This window comes from Lathyrus oleraceus, chromosome 5 (genome assembly GCF_024323335.1).
Source record: "Lathyrus oleraceus cultivar Zhongwan6 chromosome 5, CAAS_Psat_ZW6_1.0, whole genome shotgun sequence".
Classification (NCBI taxonomy): domain Eukaryota; kingdom Viridiplantae; phylum Streptophyta; class Magnoliopsida; order Fabales; family Fabaceae; genus Lathyrus; species Lathyrus oleraceus.
In genome coordinates this window covers 417,351,710-417,378,234 of record NC_066583.1, presented here as the reverse complement: position 1 = coordinate 417,378,234, position 26,525 = coordinate 417,351,710, and the positions used below count along the sequence as shown (strand labels likewise).

Sequence of the window (26,525 nt, the reverse complement as noted above, 5' to 3'; positions counted from 1 at the left end):
ATCAAACCTTTTGTTTGAGCCTTAGGGCATCATTTCGAAAACTATTTTCAAGGTATAAAATCAACAAAACAAGCAAATATTTTGTACCACGAACTACGGGGCTCTCATTTCTCACTTAAACAAGTGAGCATACGTAGGCACAAAGACCCAATTCCTTGACGAGCACACTAATTAAAAATCCATCTCCACTATGTAAATCTTTAGCAAGTAAACATTAAGATAACGACACCCATTCAGGCGTAGACATCCTAGATGGTTCCCATGGAATACCATGGATGTGAGAGGTGTTAATACCTTCCCTTTGCATAACCGACTTCTGAACCTGTTCATGGTTGCGATGACCATTCTTTTGGGGTTTTCTCGATATTTTCCCTTTCCTTTGGAATAAATAAAAACCGATGACGACTCTGTATTTTTTGCATAGCGACATTGTGCAATCGACACATTTAGATACTCTCTTTGTCCATTCAAAACTGTTTTGTTGAGTTGATTACAATCCATAAGATTGTAATTGGATTTTGAAATCAACAAAACATTAAGAAGTATATGACCAACATCGATTGCACATCAATTGTTTGATAATTTGTTTCTTTGTATTTGTTATTTTAGATTTCATTGCAAACACGTTACTATTGTGATTATATTTAAATGTGTTGGTTGTTGAAATACACTCTCTCTATAGCTTATCATTATCATTTCATATATCTTTTGTTTAAAGCGTATTCAGGCTTTCCGATAACAGTTCAAATTAGACGATAGTTGATCCGGGTGTTTTCCGCTTGCCATAGTTAACAAACTTTTATAACTAAAGTTCGAAACATAATTCTTATAAGCATATTTAACTTGGGATCTATTCAACCCTCCCTCCTCTAGATAAGTTCCATTCGTCTAACAGTGAGTACAAGAAGGTGTGTGTACAAGGTCACCATTTCTCCTTCTCTCCTATAATTATCAATGATTATCTTAGAGGAGGAAGAGTGATTACAAATGAAGGTGTCCCATTTTTTAAGACTATTGCCAAAGAAATCACGGGGAATGTGCATATGATGATTGACCATCTAAAGGCTTATGGGTTGCTTCGGACCTTAGGGTGAAGTATGTAATTCTATACAAGATTGGTGTTGCAAATTGGGAATCTTCCTCCCACAAATCAAGTATTACTCACAGTCTAACTAGTTTGTTATATCATATAGGCATTATGGAAACTTTCAATTTTGGTGATCATGTCTTTGAAGAAGTGTTTAAGCATGATGAATCTTATGTTGTGAAACTTTCAATTGGTTTCCCCTCAAATGGGTCAAAAGAGTGTTATTATTACTATTAAGAACGAAGTTGGTGTTCCTCCTCAGTTGTTAAGTTTCAATTATAAACGGTTTGTTGGGAAACATGTCCCTTCATCTCGGGATGATATTCCAGATGTTGAGAAAGATGTTGTTACAATTGATCGATGAAGACATGTCAAGTGTTGAAGAGGAAGTTAGTGTTGAGAACGAGTATGAAACTGTTTTAGATGATGATTTATCTGCTTCGTCTCAATGACCTGCTTAATGGTTTGATGTTTTTTCTGTTGTTTAGAGAAATTTTTTGTTTCTATTTTTGCTGGATTTCGTTATTTGGTTGAAGTTGTATGCTCTGATGTTACTGGTATGTTTATCTGGAAATGATCTCTTACATTTGTCTCTTTTGAGGCAAATAGGTGGAGATATAACACATTATATTTTATTATGCATATTGTTATGTTATATTTGTGTTTCTAGTTATTCGTTGTGATATGTGATATGTTTGTATGCTTGTAATCCGATTTGGATGATCGTGTGTAGCATCTTAGCTATGTTGCTTTGTGTGTTTGCTGGAAGAATATGTGTAACAATGTGCGTAACATATTTGCTATGTTAATTTTCCTTTAAAAATGGAGAGTTTATTATTACATTTGATTGACAATTTTTTATAGGCAACATGTTAAATAAGATGTACTGGCTAAGTGTGAGACATCTTGTCTTTGTTTGACTTTGAAGTACGTGCTCGTGCTCGTGCTCTGTTTGTGTGAATATCGATTTAGTATTTTGTTCCTGATTTGTTTTCTTTTTAGTTCAATCAAAAATATGTTTAAAAGTGCATTAGGGTTTTAAATCTGAATCTATTTAGTAATCTTTCTTATGATTCTTAAATTTGTCTGAAAAAGATTTAATTGTATTTGATTTTATAAAAGATTTTTATTTTAATGGTGAAAATTGAAATTGTGCATTTTAGATTCAGCTAGTTTTTATCAAAATGCTATTGAGATTTATTTAAGGAGTTGGTTCTCCTTGTTTCAAGACAAGACCTCTTGAAGTTTTTAGTGTGTTGTATTCTCTTTCTATTCCGTCTTTGCACTTTTGTTATAATATTTTATTCTTGAGTATGAGTATTTCTCTATTCTTGAATGTCTTTCTTATTTTAGAAAGATCAAGTATTCAATCTCTAATTGTGACACCACATGTACTACTTATCCGTCTTTGCACTTTTGTTATAATATTTTATTCTTGATTATGAGTATTTCTTATTTTAGAAAGATCAGGTATTCAATCTCTAATTGTGACACCACATGTACTACTTATCTTACAAACTCACCAAACTTATCTTACAAACACTTTGGTGAGTGTTTGAGTGAAATGAGCGGTCCCTACTAATTTAACGGTACACTAAACTGAGTTAATTAACGGTACACTAAACTGAGTTAATAATTACTTGTGTTATTTATTTTATTCTTTATCTTTACCTCACAATAATTATTTGTGTTATTTATTTTGTTCTTTATCTTTACCTCACAATAATTATTTGTGTTATTTATTTTCTTCTTTATCTTTCGTTGTATATCAGATGCTCTCAGACAATGTCCCAACATTATAAATTACATCTTGTGACGAACTGAATTTCAACATCCAAGACTCCAAAATAATGTTACAAAATCATTGAAAGTATTGATTAGATAGCCATCTTGATTAGGTACTTTCTGTCACACAAAAATCGCAGATAGTCTCAAGATGTATTTGAGCAGTACACCAAAAGGAGATTAAATGCATGATAAAAATTTATTCTTTTCAAATTTTCTATAACAAAACAAAAACCTCTATGAAATACCTTTTACCCTCTATTTCATTTTGTTTTTCCACAAAAATTGAATTAGACTTATCCATACTCTTTCTTTATCACTTGAGCAAGCTCAGGGAGATTTATTTTCCTGTTTTCTTTTCTTCATCATTTTCATCAAATGTTATTGAAACAAAAATTACATCATTTTCATTTCTCCCCCTTGTCTTGTGAAAGGGTGGGCCTGATGAACATTGGTTGTACCGTTATCTATCGAGTGTTGTTTGCAATCTATACTCTGCTTGGAGAAATGATGCAGTTATTGAGGTTCAAATTCCCATCTGGCTTCTCTAGGTGGGAGCAGTCAAGGAAGAATTGGAGGAAACATTTGAAGGAGTCCATGTATAGATGAGTAATCCGATGATGAGAATGATGGCTCCGGCAAGAAAGCCTGTCGGAAGTGAAGAGGCAACACCAAGGTATGGCAGTGGCAGCGTGAACAGATAGATTGATATTGGGACTGCCACATAGATAATGTATAGTTGATGTTATTATAACCAATTAACATGAATTTTTAATGAGATTACGTTTTTTTTAAAATGGAAGAAAACCAAAAACATTATACCATATTTCAGCCAATTTCCCTCTCAAATTTCATATACTAATATCATTTCATAAATTCTATAAATAAATAAAGAAAGAAGAACAAACAATAGGCAGTCCAACCCACACCCTTTACGCCTATTCATTTTCTCCACTCATTCAAGGCCCATTTGTTTTAAACTCGTATAAAATCATTTGGCAGGTTTACCTTTTAGTTATGCTTGTTTGTAATGCTAATTCCTGAGATAAACAAATCTCATACCTGATAACGTGGTGGCTAGACAAGACACAACAGCTGAAGAGATCTTGAGGAGATGAAGCAACGAGATATTGAAGCCCATGTTGACAATAATGAACAGCAAGGGAAGTAGGGGAGCTCCATCACATCCTGGAAACAAGAATTAATGTAAAGTTAAACTCTGAAATTTTTTATTACAAGTTATAGGAATTAAGAACTATCGGACATAGTTAGATATATTAGGATTTGAAACTGTTGTAAATATTAATCAGTACCTAAGAGATATGGTTATGAATTCCTAGAGTTATTAATGTTATGAATTCTAGTTATAGCAATGTGCCAAAGTTGAAAGAAATAAGTTGGATAGCTACGTAGAGGTGGATATCTATATTAGCTATAGCATGACTAAAAAGGTTTAGAGTATTTCCACCACAAACTAACAAGATTTACGAAGCAGATAAGTCCATTTTTAATAAACAATAGAGTTGGGAGAAAATTGAATGGAAGCAAGTTTCAAATTTGTATTTTGTAAAAGATGAAAATGTTAAATGACCCAGTTGAGATATTTAAGATTATGTTATTAAGATATTATGTGAGTACTTGGTTGTACTAACTTGTACATGGGAAATATTATATTTCATTATGGTTTTGTTCCTAATTAAGGGACCTTAACGTATTCATTTATTGGTATAAATAAACAAATTGATGGTAGATCTAGGTCTTGGTCATATTCATTTAGGTTTGGTTAACCACCTCATGCACATTTGTGGATACTATGTAGATCTAGGTCACAAATAGTCCTTGATGAACTCAATACGAAGCTAAACAACTAACTTGTTAACCTAAGAAGATTTGGGTTATCACCTTCCCATAAGAAATAATCATATGTAAAAGATAGTATAGCATACCACTAGACAGCGTCCCAAGATTCAGAAAGCAGGCTGCACCATCTTTAAGGTAGTTAGGCAGTTGACTGAAAGGGATGCCCCATAGTTTTGATAAGAAGGGGAGGAGGAGGCATATAAACAGTGCCTACACTAAACATATATCCATTTAGGTATCCATCAGTATTTATAATGTAATTCAAAATATGCAAATTTTATGACAGATGGCAGAGTACCTACTTGGAAAGCAGATCCGAATGAATTGACAACAAACAAGTCCAAAGAACCTCCCTGTTTGAGATGATATTGGATATTGATGATTAATATACATACATTATAAGAAAGTAAAAGCTATATTATTTTGCAAGTTTAAATGGAAATAATTTAGCAACATCTATTACAAAAGCATTTTATACTTACAGAATAAATGAGTCTATAAGGTATTACTTGTTTGAAGCTCTTAAAAATTAACTACATGCTCTCAGTTTTGTGCAGGTAATACTTAATAATTTAGCAACATCATTATCAATAGCAACGTTAAGAGGCAGATGTGTTACCAAGTGCACCAGTAGTAAGATTACTTCAGTAATATCAAACCTATGATATATCTCCTATGAAGTCATAATTTACATATATATGGATCAAAAAAAATTCATTACATACCTTGAGTTTCCGAGCTGAATCCATAAAGATTACCTCCTACATTGGATTGAAAGGCCGTCAGTTATCATTGAGAAGTAATTCAAAACCTAGAAAAATAAAATATCATCAAAATAGCAACCACCTTGAGCACAGTATCAGCTGCTTGGAATAAAAATGAAGTCATCATTAAAAGGCTCCAAAATATACCAGCTTCCTGCAATGATTTGCCGGCACCAGATCCACTACATTGAGTAAACATAGGTACATAATTAGAGATACTTAAAACACAATAAACACCAAGTTATACTTGAGAATTAGGTAAAGAATTATCATAAATGTATAGTGGAGCATAATGAGCTGGGAGTACGTGCACAATATTAATTTGAGGTTTAACTTAGAAAGAAAAAAATTATCTTTAAAATTATCTTGAAATGGAATGAAGGAGTATAAATGTATCAAGAAATAACTGCATTCGACTATGGGTCTAACTCAACCCTACAAAACCGGTTGGTAGAGTCGGGATTGCCCTCACGCTCAGGACTAGACAACTGGAGCATGGAAATAAATTGTAGGTAGCCCGATAGCGGAAACCATAGTAGGTGGCCAATCAGATCTTAAACCAGGCTCTGATACCATATTAAGAAATGTGGTTAGGCCTAACTCAACCCTATAAAACCGGTTGGTAGAGTGAGAACTTCCTCCACTTATAAACACATGTTCAAGCCATATATTATCCGATGTGGGACTTTTAACAGTTTCTATACACTTGTCACATATATACAATATCATTGGACCTTGGTTTGACATAGTGAGTACATTCTCTGTTTGAACATTGGAATTTACAAATTATATAATGCCAAATTCTGCAACTGGCTGTTCTTCAACCTTGTTGCACCCCACAATGAACATTCAATGTCAAGTTATGCCCTTAATTCTCCAAAGCATGCTAACCATTCCAACAACAAGTCAAGATCTCACCACCCAAACTGAAGAACAAATTCTTCTGAATTTGCATGTCCCCAATCTACAGCTTTACACACTCCACTTCACCTTTTCATGACTGTCTCAAACCTACACAAAATAAGGAAAATATTTGTGACGAACATCTTTGTCTTTTTCACCAATTCAATGGAAATAAAATTGTGTGCCTCTACAAATCACCATTATCACTTCTTAGTGGCCCCAAATCTTCCTACAAACCTTCAGAGACCTCCGGGTGGTCAATCCCAACGCGGTGTAAGGACTATTGAACCTTGGAATTCTCTCCATCTAATTGTTGCTTTTCTTTCCCGCCATTACACTGAACTGCTTTCTGTTGCAAACATGGCTAGAGCCATACTTTTCAGTACTTCTAAAGCGTTTCCCTTCCCTCACCTCTCATGCATCTCTGCTTCAGTCGACTTCTTGATTTGTTCTCCGCACTGCTGGTTGGAGTTAAAGCTGATTCTGCCATTCACTGAAGCTTGAGATCATGAACTTCTCTTCTCAAACACCTAAGTGGTCGTAGAAATCATTATTGAAATATTGTAAACATTTGAGAATCGAGTAGTGACTCTATTGTGATCTGAACGGGAAACCTTGGAGGACAGATTTCTCTCCAATTCTCTCTCTATCTTTTATTCTTTCTTAATCATTAAGTAAAATAGTTCTTCTTTTGAACACAATTCTGAGTTCCCAACATTACCTTTGCCACCCTTATACCTTACCTTTTCCAATTCTCTCTTTCCTTCTTGGTTTGGATTTTAGAACGTGGTTGTTTTCTTCGGTGAAACCTATTGAGCCTCCATTCTTGTCAAAAACATGTAATCATGGCCGTCTTTGAGGGTGTGCAAGGCGGGCTACCGTATAGGGCCTCAAATTTGTCAGGTTTAAACCTTAGATAAATAGGGCCTCATAAAATATATGTAAGGTTAGATCATGATTAAATAAGGTCTCTATTTGTTTTATCGTGGTTAAACTATGGGTAACCTACTCAGACCTCCAAAAACTTGAGACGGCTTTGATCTTGTGATGATTCAATTGCCCAATACTTCAGAATAGAGTTCTACTACTAGTTTCGGAGGAACTAGCCTAGAAATGATGGAAAAGAAGAATATGTATCTTTTTATTGAAATTGAGTGAAAGAATCAAGAATGGTCATGCATTTGAGAGACGTGATGTTAGGAACCCAATTTAAGAGAGAATAGAAAAGTGTTATTAATGTTTAAAAGAAACTATTAGTCTATTACTGAGAATGAATCCCCTATGATCCCATAGCATACTCCCGAAAACAAGAAAGAATCCTCCCTTTGCCCAACCCTAAGGTTCTAGGACAAATGATACTGAATAATCCCATCTTTCCCTCTCACACACCTCATATACTCCTCTAATGTGTATCTTCTCGCATTATCTCTTACTAACTTGCCAACTCAGCACTCCCCCTATCCTTTTGGGCCTTTTTCTTAATGGGTCATATTACCTAAACTCTTGTTCCAACTTTTCGAATCAAGTGCCTCCCAATGCCCTCTCCCCTCTTTTCATTATCCTTAACTCTTTTCCTAACTAAATAACACCTGCAATCAGTTAACAGTTGTCAGGTTACATTTCACAAAGGGTCTAATTCTATTTTCCTTTCTATTTCTCCAACTATACACCTTCCAAGTGGGAAGTCCCGACCCCTATCAATTCTATTTCTCCCACAAGGAGATTAGATAAGACGTGTTTGAGTTTCTGACCCCGAATTAAATGTTATGAGTCAAAAAGTTGATTGGCACTAGCAGCAAGCAAAGTTCAGCCGGGAGGGTGGATAAGGGTGAGTGAAAATACATGACAGGAAGACCAATGTGACTGAGGGGATGATAATAAACAACTTTGAACCTAGTGCAGACAATCCAGACTCGGTGATGGGCAGACAACCAGATAGCAGTGACAGCAGTTGGAGTCCCGGTTACTCCCTCTTTTTTATGTTATCTTTGGTCTTCAAAAAGAAAAAGATAGCAAGGATATCAGATATAATTTTTGTTTAGAAGAAGGGTTTACTTAGGTCCATTAAATAAGTTTCTAATACCTAGAATTAAGTAGAGAAAAATAGTAAAATACCGATGAAGTTAATTTGAATCGCTTTGGCCTTGGAATGAATTCAGCCATTTAGGATTATACACGTAGTATTAAGAAATAATTACATTTTACAAGAAATAAGGAAGAGTTCCTAGAAATCTAATGGTTCCAATGCTACTTGGGACAGTTACAAAGTCTATACCAGCCACAACTACATTACAAACAGCAACATGTATGTGCAATAAGAAGTTAAAACAAGTTTATTTATTTAAAAATAAAATAAAATAACAGCAGCTAAGGGAAATGTAACTAGTACAAGTTAAAACAGAGCTGTTTTCAGACTTCATTTGAAAAATGATACAAGTGAAGTAACACATGGAGTCACCAAGATATTGAATATCAGCAAAATTTTGACTTAGCCCTTCAGCACAAAATCTACCAACAAAATTCGAAAGTATTAAGTAGTTTTTTAATGTGTTAACCCACACCCTCTTAAACTCACTAGTGTAGTGTATATGTTGACACTCAAAACACAAGCCAGTATAGTCTAACATCCATGAAACTAACATGCCTGACCTTGCTACAGTGATAATTACACCAATGGCCACAAGAAAGCATCCAAGTAGTTGGTTGACTTTATATCTTCTCCCAAGAAGAATAGTTGACAGGAGAATTTGCCACACAAGAAAAGTCTGCAAGAAAATTGTAGGTGAATTTATCTATCTTTATTTTACCAAACTTTTAACTTTGACGGTAAAGATCATGATGGTTGGGTTTTTTCATCAGGTTTCAAGAAAAATATTTTACATCTAGGATAACTTGACCACTTATCAGGCAAGACATATATCCAAGGGCATTGGTCTTGTTTCTTTGGGTGGAAGGTACATAATGGCCAACAACTTGTAAGTTGCAAGAGCATGTGAAGTGAAGCGACAATAGTGGTATCTAGGAATTTTAGATGACTGAAACAATAGACTTTACACATTGGAGTAACAGACCGTATACGGTATCAATAATGGAATTCGTACATTTCAGTGCTGAGAATACACCAGTTGTAGCGAGGCATATTTCGTTGTCCAAAGTGTCATTACTACCACCGCAAGCCCGACATTAGAGGACAGTGTAGTATCTAGGGATTGGACATCTGATTGTAAATAATCAGGGCAGTAGATGGAAGGAGCATTTTATAAATATCTAGTTCCTAGGGATGTTCAAAATCCATCTTTTGAAAAATTATTGGACATAGGGTGTTAGGAGTTGTACAAACCCAAACTCATGTAAAATACACACATGTGTGCGATGATGCATGGTTTCTATATGTTTGTTTGACTATGATGTATGATTAATATAACTAACGACACCTATGTTTTTTAAATTATGAACAATAACGATGACACCTATGTGAAAGAACAACTACTCAATTATCTATTTGAACATTACTAACCGAGACAAAACATTGCTTAGAATAAGGACATCACAATAATTGGCAGAGAGCAATTGAATGCTGGTGATTTTTTACCTGAGACAAGATTGGAATTGATGCACCCGATAGCATTGCTGATACGAAATAAAGAGAAACAAACAATTAAATGAAATTCAGACATGCACATATTTATAAAGTTGTACAATCTTTTTTTACACAAGTTGTACAATCCAATCATAGTATTAGTTAATTATCTACTACAATATCTATGAGATATGAGAGAGGTGAATGTCTAAGATGTTTCAAAAATTATAAGTTGAAGGCGAACACCATAAAATATGGATAAAATGAAGAGACAAGCATCACCTCCTGCCGCCATTCCTGTGGCAGCACCCAGAGCTTCCAAAAGACCAACAATCAGAAACGGAGTTTTTGGCATTGATAGCATCTCATCAGTGACGATGCCAGCACGGTACCGGATATACAAAATAGAAAAGTATACAATTACATATCTGAAAAAGAAAAAAGAAACAATATATTAGTTATGTAAAGTAACTCCCCTATGTGCATTCAAAAATCGAAATAAAATAAATAAGTAAAAGCAAAAGCGGTGAAAAGCAACACATTACACAAAAGTTGAAAACTGAGCCAAGAAGAAAGGGTATTGCTTCAGAGGAACCAACGCCAGCTTATACAGAACCCTATTTCCGACGCCCATCGCCACCACCGCCGCTGCAGCAACCACCACCTTAACAGCCTGATTCACATCTTTCCGACTCCTATCCTCTGCCAGCGAGTGTGGCATCTCCTTCTCATCCTCCTCACTGAAATCCGATCTCTCTCGTGCGCCGCTGTTTCCAATAGCTTCCACTACCGGAGTCCACGGGCGACGTCGTAGCTGTAGAATGATTCCTGGATATTCACGTGAATAGCCATAGTGGATTCTGAAAATCGACGCGGAGTTCGTCGGTTGGAGCAAGCGGACCTGACCAAAGAGTGTGGCGGTGGCGGTGCCGGTGCCGGTGCCGGCAGTAGGTAACCGCCAGCAGAGTGAGGCCATAGGGAGCAGGAGTGTTAGTGCGGGAATTTAAAATTGGTAGGAATATATGTTGAAAAATGGGAGATAGATTGAGTGACTGCGTCTCGCATGGTGAAAGCGAATACACTTAAATAGAAAAAAGTTAGAAGTTTCAAAACAAAATAAATATTAATAGTGTTAGATAATACCTCCTTTTTTTTTTATTATAAGTTATTTTAAAAAAATATTTTATATCATAATAATATAAATTATTTTATAATAACAATAAATTATTAATGTTATTTTTTTATTATAAGTCGTTTTCAATATAATTAATGAAAAATGATTTTATAAAATTATTTATAATTTCTTTTTATGTCATATTTATTATATTTTTTAATATTTGTGAAAAATCAAAATAACTTATAATAAAAAAACTGAGGGAGTAAATAAAGAGTAGGGCTGGACTGGGAACCGAAAACTAGTCGAAACCGAAACTAAAAAAATTAAATTGGGTCGGTTTACACGGTTTAACGGTTCTGCGGCCCCAAAAAGCGGTTTTGTCTGGGTTCAAATGGGTGGGTCCGATTCAAGAAATTGAAACCGCAGGTAACCGTACCCGCCCATATAAGTTGATATGCAAACCTGTTTTTATCATTAGGTTACTTTCATTCACCTCAGCACATAAAAATAATATGTTATCTCTCTTCATCCACCTTCATCTCCCTTCATCTAAAAATCCTAGCCACCGTTCCTCACCACCTCCACCACGAACACAACGATCAACACTCATCCTCAACAAAACACAAATCCAACATATCTCTCACAAACCAAAAAAGAAATCACTCATCATCTTGACAATCTATCATTCATAGATTGTTTATAGTTATTTGTAAGGTTAGCATCTATTTTTGTTTTGGAGTTATAAAATTCTAGCTTTTCTTATATAGGGTTTCAAACATGGTTATTGTGTTTTGATTTTTCTGATTTTAATTTTGTTTCCTGATTTGTTTCTTGATTTTTCTGAAATTTGTTGAAGGTCTTCGACCAACTTCAAGATGTTGCATAGAGTATGTTTATTTGTGGGGTTTGATTCATTATAATATTTAATTTATTTATGCTGGATTTGGGGTTTTTATTGTTTAAATGCAAAAATAAATATGACAGGGTTACTGATTAGGTGGTGTTGAATTCAAATCCTATGTTAGTTTAGATGAGATCATGATACTGGTGTTTTTCTCTTTCAAGCAGAAACAAGAAGAATTGTGGGTCATGCCAACTTCTAGAAATTGCTCTGGTATGAATTTCTTTATCTCAATTTATTTGCTCATTCTAGGAAACTGGTCAATAGTTAAATTATGTGTTGGTTGTTAAATTGTACAGGTTCAATATCTAACAAGAGATTTAAGTTATGTGGGTAGGAATTTTTCAAATATTGATATTTATATACTATGTGATGTAAAACTATGTAGTATGTTTTCCACACATGCACTTATTTTATTGAATTGAAATGTATGACAAGAAAGATGTTATGTATCAAGCTTAATTAAACAATCTGTTGAAAAAACAAGACCATTTTGTGAAGACTATGATTTGCTTAGTTATGAGGAATGCCAAATTGCTATGAAGTGTGTATCATGGAAATCACCTTGTCTTTTTGTCTACATAACTGTGAATATTATAAGATTGATGTAGAATATTCACATCAAAGTAACTTTTAATGAGATTTTAAGCATTATCTCTAGAAACTAATTTCTGGACAATTTATTTGATCATTCTCTATTAACATAATTGCATTATTTCATTTTTCAGATTGATCTAGAAAAGTCATTAATGCAAAGTTGATGAAGATCAACTGTTATATAAAATTGATCTAGGTGCAATGAGAAACACTTATAATTTAAGGACCAAAACATTCAACAGGTATTCCGAGTCCTATCATCCAAACACCAACAATTTGCAACTGTTTGATGCCATGCTTTCAAAATTTCTCTTGTTACTCGTGTATTTTGAGTTTTTGTAAATGATACATTGATTGTAATTTATTCATTACTTTTTACTGTCTGTGGAATTAGCATAGCAACATTGATTGTTATTTTGGATTGAAGATCTTGATAATTTGGATTTGTTTTAAATCTAAGTTAAGGTAATTTGTAGCTCAAAATATGAATTATCAAAATGTATTATTGGACTCAAAATAATATCAGCCCAATAAACTGACTAAACCGATTGCATTAACCCGCAACCCGCAACCCTTCCTAACCTAACCTGTCCAAACCGATTATGAAATTAGGCTAAAATGGGCTTATATAACTCAACCGCGGGTCGGGATGGGTAATGCTTTTGGGCCCGAAACCGTCCAACCCGGCCTGTTGTCCAGCCCTAATAAAGAGTATTAATGTATGTGACAAATGACATTTCTTTCTCCAAAAGAATGTATATAATTCCAAAGGTTACTTAAAAACCTCGAGTAAAGGAATACATCGTGATGATTTCTAAAGGTATTCATTACACCAAACATCTTATACATTCCAACAAAATTTTAAAAATGTATATTTGGATGAGAGATTACCTTGCGAGGATGTCATGTGAGAGGTGGCTCCGGTGTCCATGTACCAAGAGGGGTCTGACTGAGCAAGATTGAGGGTGTTGAAAGCACTTTCAATGTCATTAGGGTTGGTAGTATTAACATTAAAAGCAGCTTGTTGAGGTTTGGGCCCAAGAATTCCACTTTGTTGGGGCTTAAGACCATCATTTGGTCTATGAAGGTGAGAAAAACAAGAAAGGGGGGGTTTGAATTGTTTGGAAAAATAAGCGCTTTTTCAAAATGAAAAACACACAATGATTTTATACTGGTTCGCTTATAACACAAAGCTACTCCAGTCCACCTGGCCAAGGTGATTTCGCCTTCAACAAGGACTTAATCCACTAATCTTGAAAGATTACAAACAACGTCTAAGAGAAAAATCTCTTAGTCCTCTCAAGTATACAGACTACACAGAGTCACTTGAGGAAATCAACAAACAAATAAATGAAGGATTAATGTAATCTAGAATGCTTCTAAGAAAGCAGATATTACAATAGTAAGAACAAGAGTTTTTTCACGTAATAAGCAAAAGCTTCGTGAAGATCTTAGAGAGCAAGAGTGTTTTTCTTGAGTGTTGATGTTTCAGTATAATTTTGGCTTGTTAGCTAATACTTGTGTAGTGCTGAATGTTGATTTGCAGTCCTTTATATATAGAAGTGAGGTAGTAGTTGAAACTGGTGGATATTAAAATGAATTTACGCCATCACTTAAATAGCTTCTGCAGGATAACTTTCTCTCCTTGAAATGACTACTTACCACAAGTAGTATCTTCTTTATTGAAATTGGAGATTAACGTCTCTTTCTTAATTAGGAAATCCATTTGCAAATCTTTACTTGACTTTAACGTTACTCTTTCATGATTAGCAATTCCATGCTCAGAGTATATGTGTTTCTGGAGAATCTTGGAATCTTGCTTCTGATGTTAATCTCTTGTGAGTTCAGATAGTTTCTTCAGATAGCTCTGATAACTTCTGAAGCTTAGAGATAGCGTTGTTCAGAGTCAGAACTTCTAGAGCTTACTTCTTGTTCAGATACTTCTGATACTTTGCTGTTTTGCTCAGAGTTAGACTTTCTTGAACTTGTTTTCACTTCAGATGCTTCTGATCATTTGATAGTTTGTATCTGATCTGGTTTTGTATCTGATGACATCATCAGATTTCTTCCTTCTTTCTTTAGAATCCTGCACACTTAGAAACTTTTCGTTAGGGTGCCATTTTTGGTTTCATCCTTTGTTATCATCAAAATCAAGGAATCTGTTGTAGAACAATTTTTGTTCTTACAATCTCCCCCTTTTTGATGATGACAAAACAACCTTAATTAGCAGATGAAACATGAATAATATTAGATCAGATAGACAGAAGCTCCCCCTGAGATAGTGTTAGGGAGTTCAGAAGTTCTTACCAGAGTTTCTTAAGTAAAGAGGTTTCTTGATATCTTCTGCAATTTCTTAAGTCCAGGTTAGATAAATTTATTTTTAAGAAAAATATGTTGCAGAATGCTTAAGGTATTAGACAATATTTTCATCAGAGCTATTAATGACTTCTCCCCCCTTTTTGTCAGAATCAAAAAGACATAGTAAAAAAAAAAAATAAAGGAAGAGAAAAACATTGTATTAAAATAGAAGCACAAAGGCAACAAGAAATAAGAAGACATCAGATCCAGAGAAGGCAGGAAACAGAAACAACAGGCAAGCAAAATAAATAAAATCCTAAGTGCCTAGGGGTTCGGAGGCGGAGGCATTCTCTGAAGCAGCATTGCAAGCATGTTCTGGATGTTGTCGTTGACAGTATCTTGCTTGTCCATTCTGGCCCGGAGTTCATTCTGATCTTGCTTAAGTTCTTTCAGAGTCTGAAGAACCATAGGGATCACAGAAGAGGACTCCCCCAGAGTCAGAGCCTGCTGAGCTTCAGCTTCAGCAGCAGCTTGTGCTTCTGCATCCGCCAGAGCCTTAGCTTCAGCTTCCTTTTCCCTTAGGATTTCAGCTTGACGAGCTTTTTCTTCTTCTTCTAGTCTTCTTGCTTCTTCTTCAGCTTCCTTGGCCAATCTCTCTTCCTCCAGCCTTCTGGCTTCAGCTTCTCTGGCAAGTCTCTCCTGGAGTCTTGCCTCAGCATCTCTGATGTAGCCATTTCTGACTTGTTCAGATATGCTCTTCAGTCTAAAAGACTCAGAGGTCATCCAGCCAATGACTCTGTTCCAGTGTGTCCTTACAGATTTAGGATCATCACTGATTTCAGAGTTAGTGGTCAGAGACTTGACTTTTTGTACTGAAGCTTCTGCTACCTGCATGATGGCTTCCTCAAGGGTAGGTGTAGAAAGTTCAGGTTCAGGTTCAGGTTCAGAGGTATGAGGTGGAGAGTTTGGAGGGCTGAGATTTAATGTGTGAGGTTCAGATTCTGATTCAGGTTGGGGTTCAGATTCTGCTTCTAGTTGAGGTTCAGATGTTTGGGGTGAAGCGTAAAGAGGGTTTAAATCTAAGGGTTCAGTTTCAGCTTCAGGTGCAGCGGAGATGTTTGGTGGGGTGATATCAGAGGTGTGGGGTTCAGAGGGTTGATTTTCAGAAGGTATGGTGGTTGTTTGTTGTGGTGGAGGTGAAGTTGCTTCAGATTGTGTTTGTGTTTGTTGTGAAGCAAGTTTATGAGCATAAATTGTGGCTATGGTTGGGGAATCAGGGTCAGAATATTCTGGGTCAGAAGAGATAGAAACATATGGGGGTGATTCTGGTTCTGAGGATGATGAAGAGGAAGTGCTTTGGTGAGTTTGCGCAGGTTTAGAGGGAGGTATGAAAGTACGGGCTACATTTAGAACTGGTGAAGGTTGGGAGGTTCTGGTGGTTGAAGGTGGGATTTCAGAAGTAGTAAAAATAGGTTGTGAAGAGAGAGGGTTAGAAGAAGCCATCAGAGGATTAGTGGTAACAGAAGGAACAGACGTACCAGTAGATATATTCAGAGGAGCTGAAGATCTGCTTCCAGAAGCTTCTTCAATTCTTGCCTTCTTTGCTGGAGGTGCTATCTTCTTCTCAGAGAGACCTCTCTTGTATCTGACGAAATCTGCTTCTGAATCTAGACAATCGTCGAGGCTGAAGTCAGAGATGTCAACACCTTCATCCAGCAGACGATTAAGATAGATGGCCACCGCATCTCTGGGTTCGTTCTTGAAGAACCTGGCAAGGCCATGAGGCATCTTCCTCTGATCTTTCAAAAAATCCCAAGATGTGTCCAGAGTGGGTCTGACTTGAATCTTCTTAATTATCCCCATACTCTTGAGATTTCTGGCATTCAGAGGCTTCCCAACATCTATTGCCAGATCTAGCATCAGCTTGGTCTTCTCCAGATGATCCACCAGCCCATTCTCAATGAAGACATCAGATAGCAATCTTCCCAGAGGAATGTAGGATCTGGGCTTCATATTGTTTCTGGTTTCTCTGACAGAATCTCTCAGATATCTGAAAAGGAGAGCAGGGAGGCAGATCTTCACACCCTTCTGAATGCAATACATAATGCATTTCTGGTCTGCATTAATGTAGTCAGAGGAGTTAGAGGCTGGACGGTGGTGAATAGTTCCCAGAATAATCTTCAACCACACTCTGAGGTTCTGGTGCAGCTCTTTGTTCTTTGAAGGATTTCCTTCAGTGTTGGGTTTGAAGATTGTTGGGTTGATTACATCAGTGATGCGCTTTGACCTAGGAGGGATGTTGTAAATCCTTTTTCCTCCACTTCTTTCCATGTTCAGTAGAGAGGCTATTGACCCTTCAGTGATAACAATCTTCACCCCCAGAACATATGAGACAATGAAGTGGTCATCTGCATCTGCAAACCTCCAGAACTCCTTGATGAGAAGAGGGTAAACAGGACCATAAAGCCTTTGGAAATAGTTTTCCCATCCTTGTTTACGAAGCTCTTCAGTAAGATCAACGTCATTTCTCTTCAAGTTGTCGAAATCAACTAGCGATTCACACAACACGTCCAGTCCTTCAAAAGGGGTTGAAAGGTTAATATGGCGTTCACGGTCAAGAATATGGGGTTCTTTGTAAACAGGGGTGATGGTGACGCCTGTAACCGTTGGTGTTGGAATGCTTGAGGTTTGAGCAGTAGAGCTTGATTCCATTTCTTGAGAGAAGTTAAAGACTTGTTGTTGTTGAGCGTCCATGGTGAAGGAGAAGAAGATTGATGAAGATGAAGAGTTTTCAGAGAATGCTTCAGAGAGGGTTTAGGGTTTTAGAGTGAGTGAGAGTGATAAGTGTGTGAAATGTGAGAAAAGTGTTTATATACTCTAAGTGAAACACATGCAAAACGACACATAAAATTGCGTTAGCACAACGCTCAAGTAAGCACGCTTGGGGGGAAAAATGATTACAGCTAATTAATGAATGTCTAATCCCACAGTACGCACACTGCTCAAGGAGATTTCAAACGTTCTGACCTTTGAATTTCTTTTGACAGCTGTCTAGAAGTTCTAGGGTTAGACGCTTAGTGCTCCACGTGTTGATGTATCTGATCTTCAGGAATACCAAAGGATGGGTTTCTGAAGATTTCTAACTCAGATATCTTCTTAACTTGGTAGAAGTATCAGAGTCAGAGGCAGAAATACATTTGTTTACATCAGAGTCTCACTTTACTTTTTTTTTAGAGCCATACTTCATTCAGGGCAATTTTTAATGTTCAGATGTTCTAAGATAAAAAGAAATCTATCTTCAGCTAGAGGCTTAGTAAAGATATCTGCCCATTGATGTTCAGTATCAATGAACTTCAATGTTACTATCCCTTTCTGAACATAGTCTCTGATAAAATGATGTTTTATTTCAATGTGTTTGGCTCTGGAATGTAGAATGGGATTCTTACTTAAACAAATAGCAGCAGTATTATCACAAAAGATAGGAATGTTACTCTCAAAGATTTGCAAATCTTCTAGCTGATGCTTCATCCAGAGCATCTGAGTTGTGCACAGTGACGCTGAGATATATTCTGCTTCTGCAGTTGATAGAGCAATTGTTGATTGTCTTTTGCTAGCCCAGGATATTAGATTGTTTCCCAGAAGCTGGCAATTTCCAGAGGTGCTTTTTCGTTCTATTCTATCTCCTGCATAATCTGCATCACAATAACCCGAGAGTCTATACTCTGATGTTTTCTCATACATCAGGCCCAGGTTAGGAGTTCCTTTCAGATACTTAAGAATTCTCTTAACTGCTGTTAAATGAGATTCTCTAGGATCTGATTGGAATCTGGCACAAAGACAGACACTAAAGAGAATATTAGGACGAGTAGCAGTCAGATAGAGAAGAGAGCCTATCATACCTCGATAGAGCTTCTGACAAACCTTGTTGCTTACCTCTTCCTTTTCCAGAATGCAAGTTGGGTGCATGGGAGTTTTTGCAGAGTTGCATTCAGTCATGTCAAACTTCTTCAGAACGTCTTTAATATATTTACTTTGATGGACGTACGTGACTTCTGAAGTTTGATTAATTTGAATTCCCAGAAAGAACTTTAGTTCTTGCATTAAACTCATCTCAAATTCTGCCTGCATTAACTTAGAAAATTCTTGGCAAACAGAGATATTAGCAGAACCAAAAATAATATCATCAACATAAATCTGGCATATCATGAGATCATTATTAAGGTTTTTACAGAAGAGTGTAGAATCAACTTTCCCTCTGATAAAATTTTGTTCCAGAAGAAAATTGCTTAATCGTTCATACCAAGCTCTAGGAGCTTGTTTAAGTCCATATAAGGATTTCTTAAGTTTAAAAACATGTTCTGGAAAATTTGAATTTTCAAAACCTGGAGGTTGGTTGACATACACTTCTTCTGAAATATAACCATTAAGGAATGCACTCTTGACATCCATTTGATATAATTTGATAGAGTGATTAATAGCAAAAGATACAAGAAGACGAATAGATTCTAACCTCGCGACTGGAGCAAAGGTTTCATTATAGTCAATACCTTCTTGTTGACTGTAACCTTGAGCTACCAGTCGAGCTTTATTTCTGACAACTTCTCCTTTCTCGTTCAGCTTGTTTCTGAAAACCCATCTGGTTCCAATGACATGAGTGCCTCTGGGTTTAGGAACGAGATCCCAGACATCATTCTTTGAGAATTGATCCAATTCTTCTTGCATAGCTGCCACCCAGTCGTTATCCTGAAGTGCTTCATCACAAGACGTAGGCTCAATCAGAGACACTAGTCCCAGAGTAGTATCTTCAGAAGTCCTGAAGGTAGATCTGGTTCTGACAGGTTCGTCCTTGTTTCCCAGAATCAAATCTTCAGATACATTGATACGACTTTTGACTTTCTTTGGGATTTCTGGAGATTTAATTTCTTCAGAGTTCTGAGTGACAGTTGCTTCTGGAGTTTTATTAGATTCTACAAGAGTGATTTCCAAATCTGCAAACTTTTCAACTAGCTTTGACTTTTCAGGGTCAAGCTTATCATCAAATCTGACATGAATTGATTCTTCCACAATTTTGGTTTCTGTGTTGTATACTCTGTAGCCTTTAGAGCGTTCTGAGTATCCTAACATAATACCTTTCTGTGCTTTGGAATCAAACTTGTTCAGATGTTCTTTAGTATTTAATATAAAACAAGAACATCCAAAAGGATGAAAATATGAAATGTTTGGTTTTCTTCCTTTACACAGTTCATAGGGAGTCTTTTCTAGAATAGGTCTTATAGAGATTCTATTCTGAATGTAACACGCTGTATTTACAGCTTCTACCCAAAAGTGCTTTGCTACATTAGTTTCATTGATCATGGTTCTGGCCATCTCTTGGAGTGTCCTATTCTTCCTCTCTACAACTCCATTTTGTTGTGGAGTTCTAGGGCAGGAGAAATCATGGGATATTCCATTAGAATCAAATAATTCTTCAAAATCTTTGTTTTCAAATTCTCCACCATGATCACTTCTGACTCTAATAATTTTAGAGTCAAATTCTTTTTGCACTTTGGAACAGAAACTGGTGAATACAGAGTGAGACTCACTCTTGTGCTTTAGGAATTTTACCCATGTCCAGCGACTGTAATCATCAATAATGACTAGTCCATACTTCTTTCCATTAACTGATGCTGTTTTCACAGGACCAAATAAGTCAATGTGAAGAAGTTCCAGAGGCTTAGAGGTAGAAACAACATTTTTCTTTTTAAAAGATGTTTTTGAAAATTTTCCTTTCTGACAAGCTTCACACAGAGCATCTGAAGAAAACTTCAGTTTAGGTAGACCTCTGACTAACTCGAGTTTAGTTAGCTGAGAAAGTTTCCTCATGCTAATGTGGCCCAAGCGTCTATGCCATACCCATTGCTCTTCGTGAACTGACATTAGACATTTAACATTTTGATCTTTTAAATCGGAAAGATTTATTTTGTAAATGTTGTTTTTCCTCTTGCCTGTGAAAAGGACAGAGCCATCGTTCTGATTAATGGCTTTACATGTTTTTTGATTGAAGATTACATCATAACCGTTATCACTTAATTGACTTATGGATAACAAGTTATGCATTAATCCTTCTACATAAAGAACATCAGATATAGAGGGAAGAGTACCATTACCAATAGTTCCGGAGCCTCTGATCCTTCCTTTCTGATCTCCTCCGAAGCCTACAAATCCAGCATCTTTAAGTTCCAGACTTTGGAACATAGACTTTCTTCCCGTCATGTGTCGCGAGCATCCAGAGTCCAGGTACCATGACTGGTGTCTGAACTTTGCTGCATAGGATATCTGCAACATACACAATCTTATCTTTTGGTACCCAGAATCTCTTGGGTCCTTTCAGATTAGTTTTCCCAGAGTTTCTTATAACTTTGGGTTTTCTAGCATTTTTAAATTTTTGTTCTTGTGTGTGTGTGTAATGATATGAAAAGGGAGACTTAAGTTGGTTACTGGTAGAAGTTTTATCTTCCTTAGAATCATACCCAATTCCCTTTTTATGGTTCTGACTAACTCCATAAATCATGGATGCCATAATACTCCTATCTATCCCATTTTTCAGAAATTCTTGAAAGGCTTCTTCGTATTTATAAATTATTGCATTTGAAGTTTGTGGAGTTTGAGATAACGCTTCTTCTAATTCTAAGCTTTTTCTTTTTGCTCCATCTCTTTCTAATGTTAACAATTTAATTTTATCTTCTTGTGCTAGAATTGTCATCTCAAGCTCGCCACAATCTTCAAATTTTGCTTTAAGACAGCCTTTAATGTTTTTAAACTTTTGTTTTAATTTCTGATATGAGCTAAGAGTTTCTGACAAACAAGATTCTAGATCAGATCGGGAAAGTTCAGAAAATACCTCTTCAGATTCTTCATCTGAGCTACTCCTGGATGTGGTAGCCATAAGTGCCACATTGGCCTGTTCATCAGAGTCAGATTCTGATGATCCAGATTCACTATCATCCCAGGTAGCCATCAGTCCTTTCTTTGTCCTGAAGGTATTCTTCTTGAAGCTTTCTTTTCTAGGTTGTCTTTCTTTAGCTTGGGGCATTCATTTCTGTAATGACCTGTTTCTTTACATTCATAACAGGTAATATCTTTGTTAGATTTACCTTTTGAAGTTGATTCAGATCGATCCCCTCTGGGTCTTGGTCTTCTGAAGTTGTTGTTCCTCTTTTTCCAGAGTTGCTTAACTCTTCTGGTTAGTAGGGACAACTCTTCTTCATCATCAGAGTCTTCTGGTTCAGAGTCGTCAGTGTCTTCAGTTTCTGCCTGGAGAGCTTTGGTTCTGTCAGGTTTCCGTCTTTCAGATCTGGACTTTAGCGCTACGGACTTGTTCCTTTTCTGAGGCTCATCTTCCTCTAGTTCTATCTCATGGCTTCTGAGAGAACTGACAAGTTCTTCAAGGCTGATATTGTTCAGATCCTTTGACAGCTTCAGAGCAGTAACCATAGGTCTCCATTTCTTTGGCAGACTTCTGATTATCTTCTTAACATGATCTGCAGTTGTGTATCCTTTGTCTAGCACCTTGAGACCTGCAATAAGAGTTTGGAATCTAGAAAACATAGCCTCTATAGCTTCGTCATCTTCCATCTTGAAGGCTTCATATTTCTGGATAAGCGCCAGAGCCTTCGTCTCTTTGACTTGGGAGTTTCCTTCATGAGTCATCTTCAGAGAGTCAAGTATATCTTTGGATGTCTCTCTGTTGGTGATCTTTTCATATTCGTTGTATGATATAGCATTTAGAAGTATTGTTCTGGCCTTGTGGTGATTTTTGAAGATACGTTTCTGATCTTCTGACATCTTATTTCTGGGAACTTCAGCTCCATTTTCTGAGACTGGAGGTGTGTATCCATCTGTGACAATGTCCCAGAGGTCAGCGTCATAACCAAGAAAGAAACTTTCGATTCTATCTTTCCAGTAATCAAATTTCTCTCCATCAAAAACAGGAGGCTTAGCATTGTAACTATCTCTTTCATTTGAGTGGGCCATGGTTTTTCTCGTACTGGATCTCTCTACACTGTTAAGTGTTTGATTAGAAAATCAATAACAGAGCCGGAGCTCTGATACCAATTGAAGGTGAGAAAAACAAGAAAGGGGGGGGGGGGGGTTTGAATTGTTTGGAAAAATAAGCGCTTTTTCAAAATGAAAAACACACAATGATTTTATACTGGTTCGCTTATAACACAAAGCTACTCCAGTCCACCTGGCCAAGGTGATTTCGCCTTCAACAAGGACTTAATCCACTAATCTTGAAAGATTACAAACAACGTCTAAGAGAAAAATCTCTTAGTCCTCTCAAGTATACAGACTACACAGAGTCACTTGAGGAAATCAACAAACAAATAAATGAAGGATTAATGTAATCTAGAATGCTTCTAAGAAAGCAGATATTACAATAGTAAGAACAAGAGTTTTTTCACGTAATAAGCAAAAGCTTCGTGAAGATCTTAGAGAGCAAGAGTGTTTTTCTTGAGTGTTGATGTTTCAGTATAATTTTGGCTTGTTAGCTAATACTTGTGTAGTGCTGAATGTTGATTTGCAGTCCTTTATATATAGAAGTGAGGTAGTAGTTGAAACTGGTGGATATTAAAATGAATTTACGCCATCACTTAAATAGCTTCTGCAGGATAACTTTCTCTCCTTGAAATGACTACTTACCACAAGTAGTATCTTCTTTATTGAAATTGGAGATTAACGTCTCTTTCTTAATTAGGAAATCCATTTGCAAATCTTTACTTGACTTTAACGTTACTCTTTCATGATTAGCAATTCCATGCTCAAAGTATATGTGTTTCTGGAGAATCTTGGAATCTTGCTTCTGATGTTAATCTCTTGTGAGTTCAGATAGTTTCTTCAGATAGCTCTGATAACTTCTGAAGCTTAGAGATAGCGTTGTTCAGAGTCAGAACTTCTAGAGCTTACTTCTTGTTCAGATACTTCTGATACTTTGCTGTTTTGCTCAGAGTTAGACTTTCTTGAACTTGTTTTCACTTCAGATGCTTCTGATCATTTGATAGTTTGTATCTGATCTGGTTTTGTATCTGATGACATCATCAGATTTCTTCCTTCTTTCTTTAGAATCCTGCACACTTAGAAACTTTTCGTTAGGGTGCCATTTTTGGTTTCATCCTTTGTTATCATCAAAATCAAGGAATCTGTTGTAGAACAATTTTTGTTCTTACAGTCTATTCCAATTTGAGGTTAGGTAAGGGCAGGGTGGGTAATTCCAAGGACCCCATTATTGCCAAGATGGGTAATTACATGGCTGCCACTGTTGTTGTTGTTGTTGCCCGCGATTTCCTCTTCCGGAATTTCGACCGCCACGATTCGGTTTCTTTCCTCTATGACCGAGATATGTCGATGGAGATAGTTGGGAGTTTGAAGCATAGGATGACGGTTTGGGTGCAGGTTCGGTGGCTGGAGCTTTGGCCATGAGAGCGGCCGAAATAGAGGAGGCGTGTGATTTGCTAGCGGCACGCTACAACATGGTTGATTCCTCGAGTTCCAGCGGTGATCGTGCTATGGCGAAGGTGGGAAGAGGGTTGTGTTGTTGTATATAGGTGACAAACCCAACGTATGCATCAGTGAGACTAGATATCATTTTAAGCACCAATCGTGTGTTAGTGACCAGAGAGTCGAAGTTGGCGAGTTGGTCATATAGAGTTTTAAGGCGGTTGCAGTATGCTTTTGTCGATGGAAAATCTTCCAGGTTTGTGTTACTGAATTGATTTTCTAACTGTACAACACGTGAATGCTTGTTATCATGAAACATAACGGTGATGCGCTTCCATCATTCTTCGGCAGTGTCATCGACGACGAGGATTGATTGAAGAATATCCAACGAGACGGTTGCGTACATCCATTGCAGTACCACCGCATCAAGCCGGTTCCAAAGTTCAGAATCGTTAGCCTTAAGGTCTGCTGATGCTTGTATGGCATGTGCATCCGATGACGGGATGATGTGATCAGGTATGATGTGAACACGTGCTTGCACCTTGAAGAGGGCATGCCATGAGAGGTAGAGATTAAAATCATTTTCCAACGTCACCAGGATTATGTTTTTGACGTTATTGATGGCGAAGGCGGAGTGGAAGTTGGGTTTTTTCGCCTGAGGAGGGTTGGTTTGAGAGGCCGATGAAGTGTCATCAGAAGTTTGGGAATGGGAGTTTGTTTCTGTCATGGTAAAACAGAGGACTAGCGACGGTGAGAAGGGTTTAGGTTAGGATCGTGACAAAACTGATACCATGTAAGTAATTTAATCCCTGCCTTTTCATTGATAAGAATACTCATTATATACAAGTATGACAATGTCTATATTTGAAAGCTAATAATATACAATTATGATGTATACCAATTATAGAGATATTCTAATAATTATACTAATTATAGAGATATTCTAATACGGACATCCTTCCAAACAATATGATAGATTCAGCATATAACTTATGAGTAGAAGAATTTATTATAACATTTCAAGCATCAATTATGTTTTCCAATACCACACTAGATTTGATCATTTCTGCGTCTTCACCTTTGATTTGTTTGGTTCCTACCATATACTTAAGTTTACTTCTCATATTTTTTGTTATATTATACCTACACAATAAAGTAAATGATGTAGAAGACACATTGACAACCCAATTCCTTAGTGCAATATTATGATCGGTGACAATCACATGTGGCATGTTTTCTTGGTCTTTCAACATAGTCCGACTCACTTCCAAAGCTCACGTAACATTGTCTTTGTTTCACTTTACAAAAATGCAAATCCAACTAAAAAAGTCATATATGTAAGAGTTGTAAGAACAAAAATTGTTCTACAACAGATTCCTTGATTTTGATGATAACAAAGGATGAAACCAAAAATGGCACCCTAACGAAAAGTTTCTAAGTGTGCAGGATTCTAAAGAAAGAAGGAAGAAATCTGATGATGTCATCAGATACAAAACCAGATCAGATACAAATTATCAAATGGTCAGAAGCATCTGAAGTGGAGACAAGTTCAAGAAAGTCTAACTCTGAGCAAAACAGCAATACATTAGAAGCATCTGAACAAGAATACGCTATAGAAGTTCTGACTCTGAACAAAGGTTGTCTAACTCCAGAAACTCTCAGCGATATCTAAAGAAATCCATCAGAACTCAAAAGAGATTAACATCAGAAGCAAGATTTCAAGATTCTCCAGAAACACAAATACTCTGAGCATGGAATTGCTAATCATGAAAGAGTAACGTTTAAGTCAAGAAAAGATTTGCAAATGGATTTCCTAATTGAGAAAGAGACGTTAATCTCCAATCTCAATAAAGAAAATACTACTTGTGGTAAGTAGTCATTTCAAGAAGAAAAAGTCATCCTGCAGAAGCTATTTATGTGATGGCGTAACTTCATCTCAATATCCACCAGTTTCAACTACTACTTCAACGAATATATAAATAGGCTGCAAATCAACCTTGAACCATCAGCAAGCCAACAAGCCAAAATTATACTGAAACATCAACACTCAAGAAAAACACTCTTTCTCTCTAAGATCTTCACAAAGCTTTTGCTTATAACGTGAAAAACTCTTGTTCTTAACACTGTAATATTTGCTTTCTTAGAAGCACTCTAGA

The 26,525-nt window shown here is 36.5% G+C and overlaps 2 protein-coding genes and 1 long non-coding RNA gene across 5 annotated transcripts; 1 reads left to right on the top strand and 2 right to left on the bottom strand.

The window, feature by feature from the left end:
• Positions 1–2,935: 2,935 nt before the first annotated feature.
• LOC127085175 (protein CLT1, chloroplastic) lies at positions 2,936–11,063 on the bottom strand. 2 transcript variants are annotated; one of them, XM_051025736.1, is made up of 10 exons: positions 10,525–11,063; positions 10,262–10,407; positions 9,992–10,029; positions 9,049–9,164; positions 5,579–5,678; positions 5,458–5,493; positions 5,035–5,085; positions 4,819–4,942; positions 3,935–4,060; positions 2,936–3,589 (listed from the first exon to the last, which is right to left on the bottom strand). In XM_051025736.1, exons 1-10 carry the CDS (start codon positions 10,953–10,955, stop codon positions 3,420–3,422), a joined length of 1,338 nt encoding a protein of 445 aa, XP_050881693.1. In that variant the 5' UTR covers positions 10,956–11,063; the 3' UTR covers positions 2,936–3,419. The 2 variants fall into 2 exon arrangements, 1 of the variants encoding a protein (XP_050881693.1); XR_007788980.1 differs by having other exon boundaries at positions 3,484–3,589; positions 5,031–5,085.
• Positions 11,064–11,591: 528 nt separating this feature from the next.
• On the top strand, positions 11,592–12,948 carry LOC127085174 (uncharacterized). 2 transcript variants are annotated; one of them, XR_007788978.1, is made up of 3 exons: positions 11,592–11,810; positions 12,165–12,210; positions 12,726–12,948. It is a non-coding gene; the product is annotated as an uncharacterized LOC127085174 (long non-coding RNA). The 2 variants fall into 2 exon arrangements; XR_007788979.1 differs by having other exon boundaries at positions 11,953–12,210.
• An 11,758-nt stretch (positions 12,949–24,706) lies between these two features.
• Positions 24,707–25,096, bottom strand: LOC127081102 (uncharacterized). Its single transcript, XM_051021388.1, has one exon. It carries the CDS (start codon positions 25,094–25,096, stop codon positions 24,707–24,709), a length of 390 nt encoding a protein of 129 aa, XP_050877345.1.
• Between the last annotated feature and the right edge of the window lie 1,429 nt (positions 25,097–26,525).

Bases quoted from the DNA above. Each gene is read 5' to 3' on its own strand.
- LOC127081102 (XM_051021388.1), bottom strand. From the start codon at position 25,096: ATGACAGAAACAAACTCCCATTCCCAAACTTCTGATGACACTTCATCG.
- LOC127085175 (XM_051025736.1), bottom strand. From the start codon at position 10,955: ATGGCCTCACTCTGCTGGCGGTTACCTACTGCCGGCACCGGCACCGGC. The intron at 4,943-5,034 runs GTAGGTACTCTG...TGTTTAGTGTAG, and splicing joins CATTCGGATCTGCTTTCCAA to GCACTGTTTATATGCCTCCT. The intron at 4,061-4,818 runs GTATGCTATACT...TCTTGTTTCCAG, and splicing joins TCTTGGGACGCTGTCTAGTG to GATGTGATGGAGCTCCCCTA.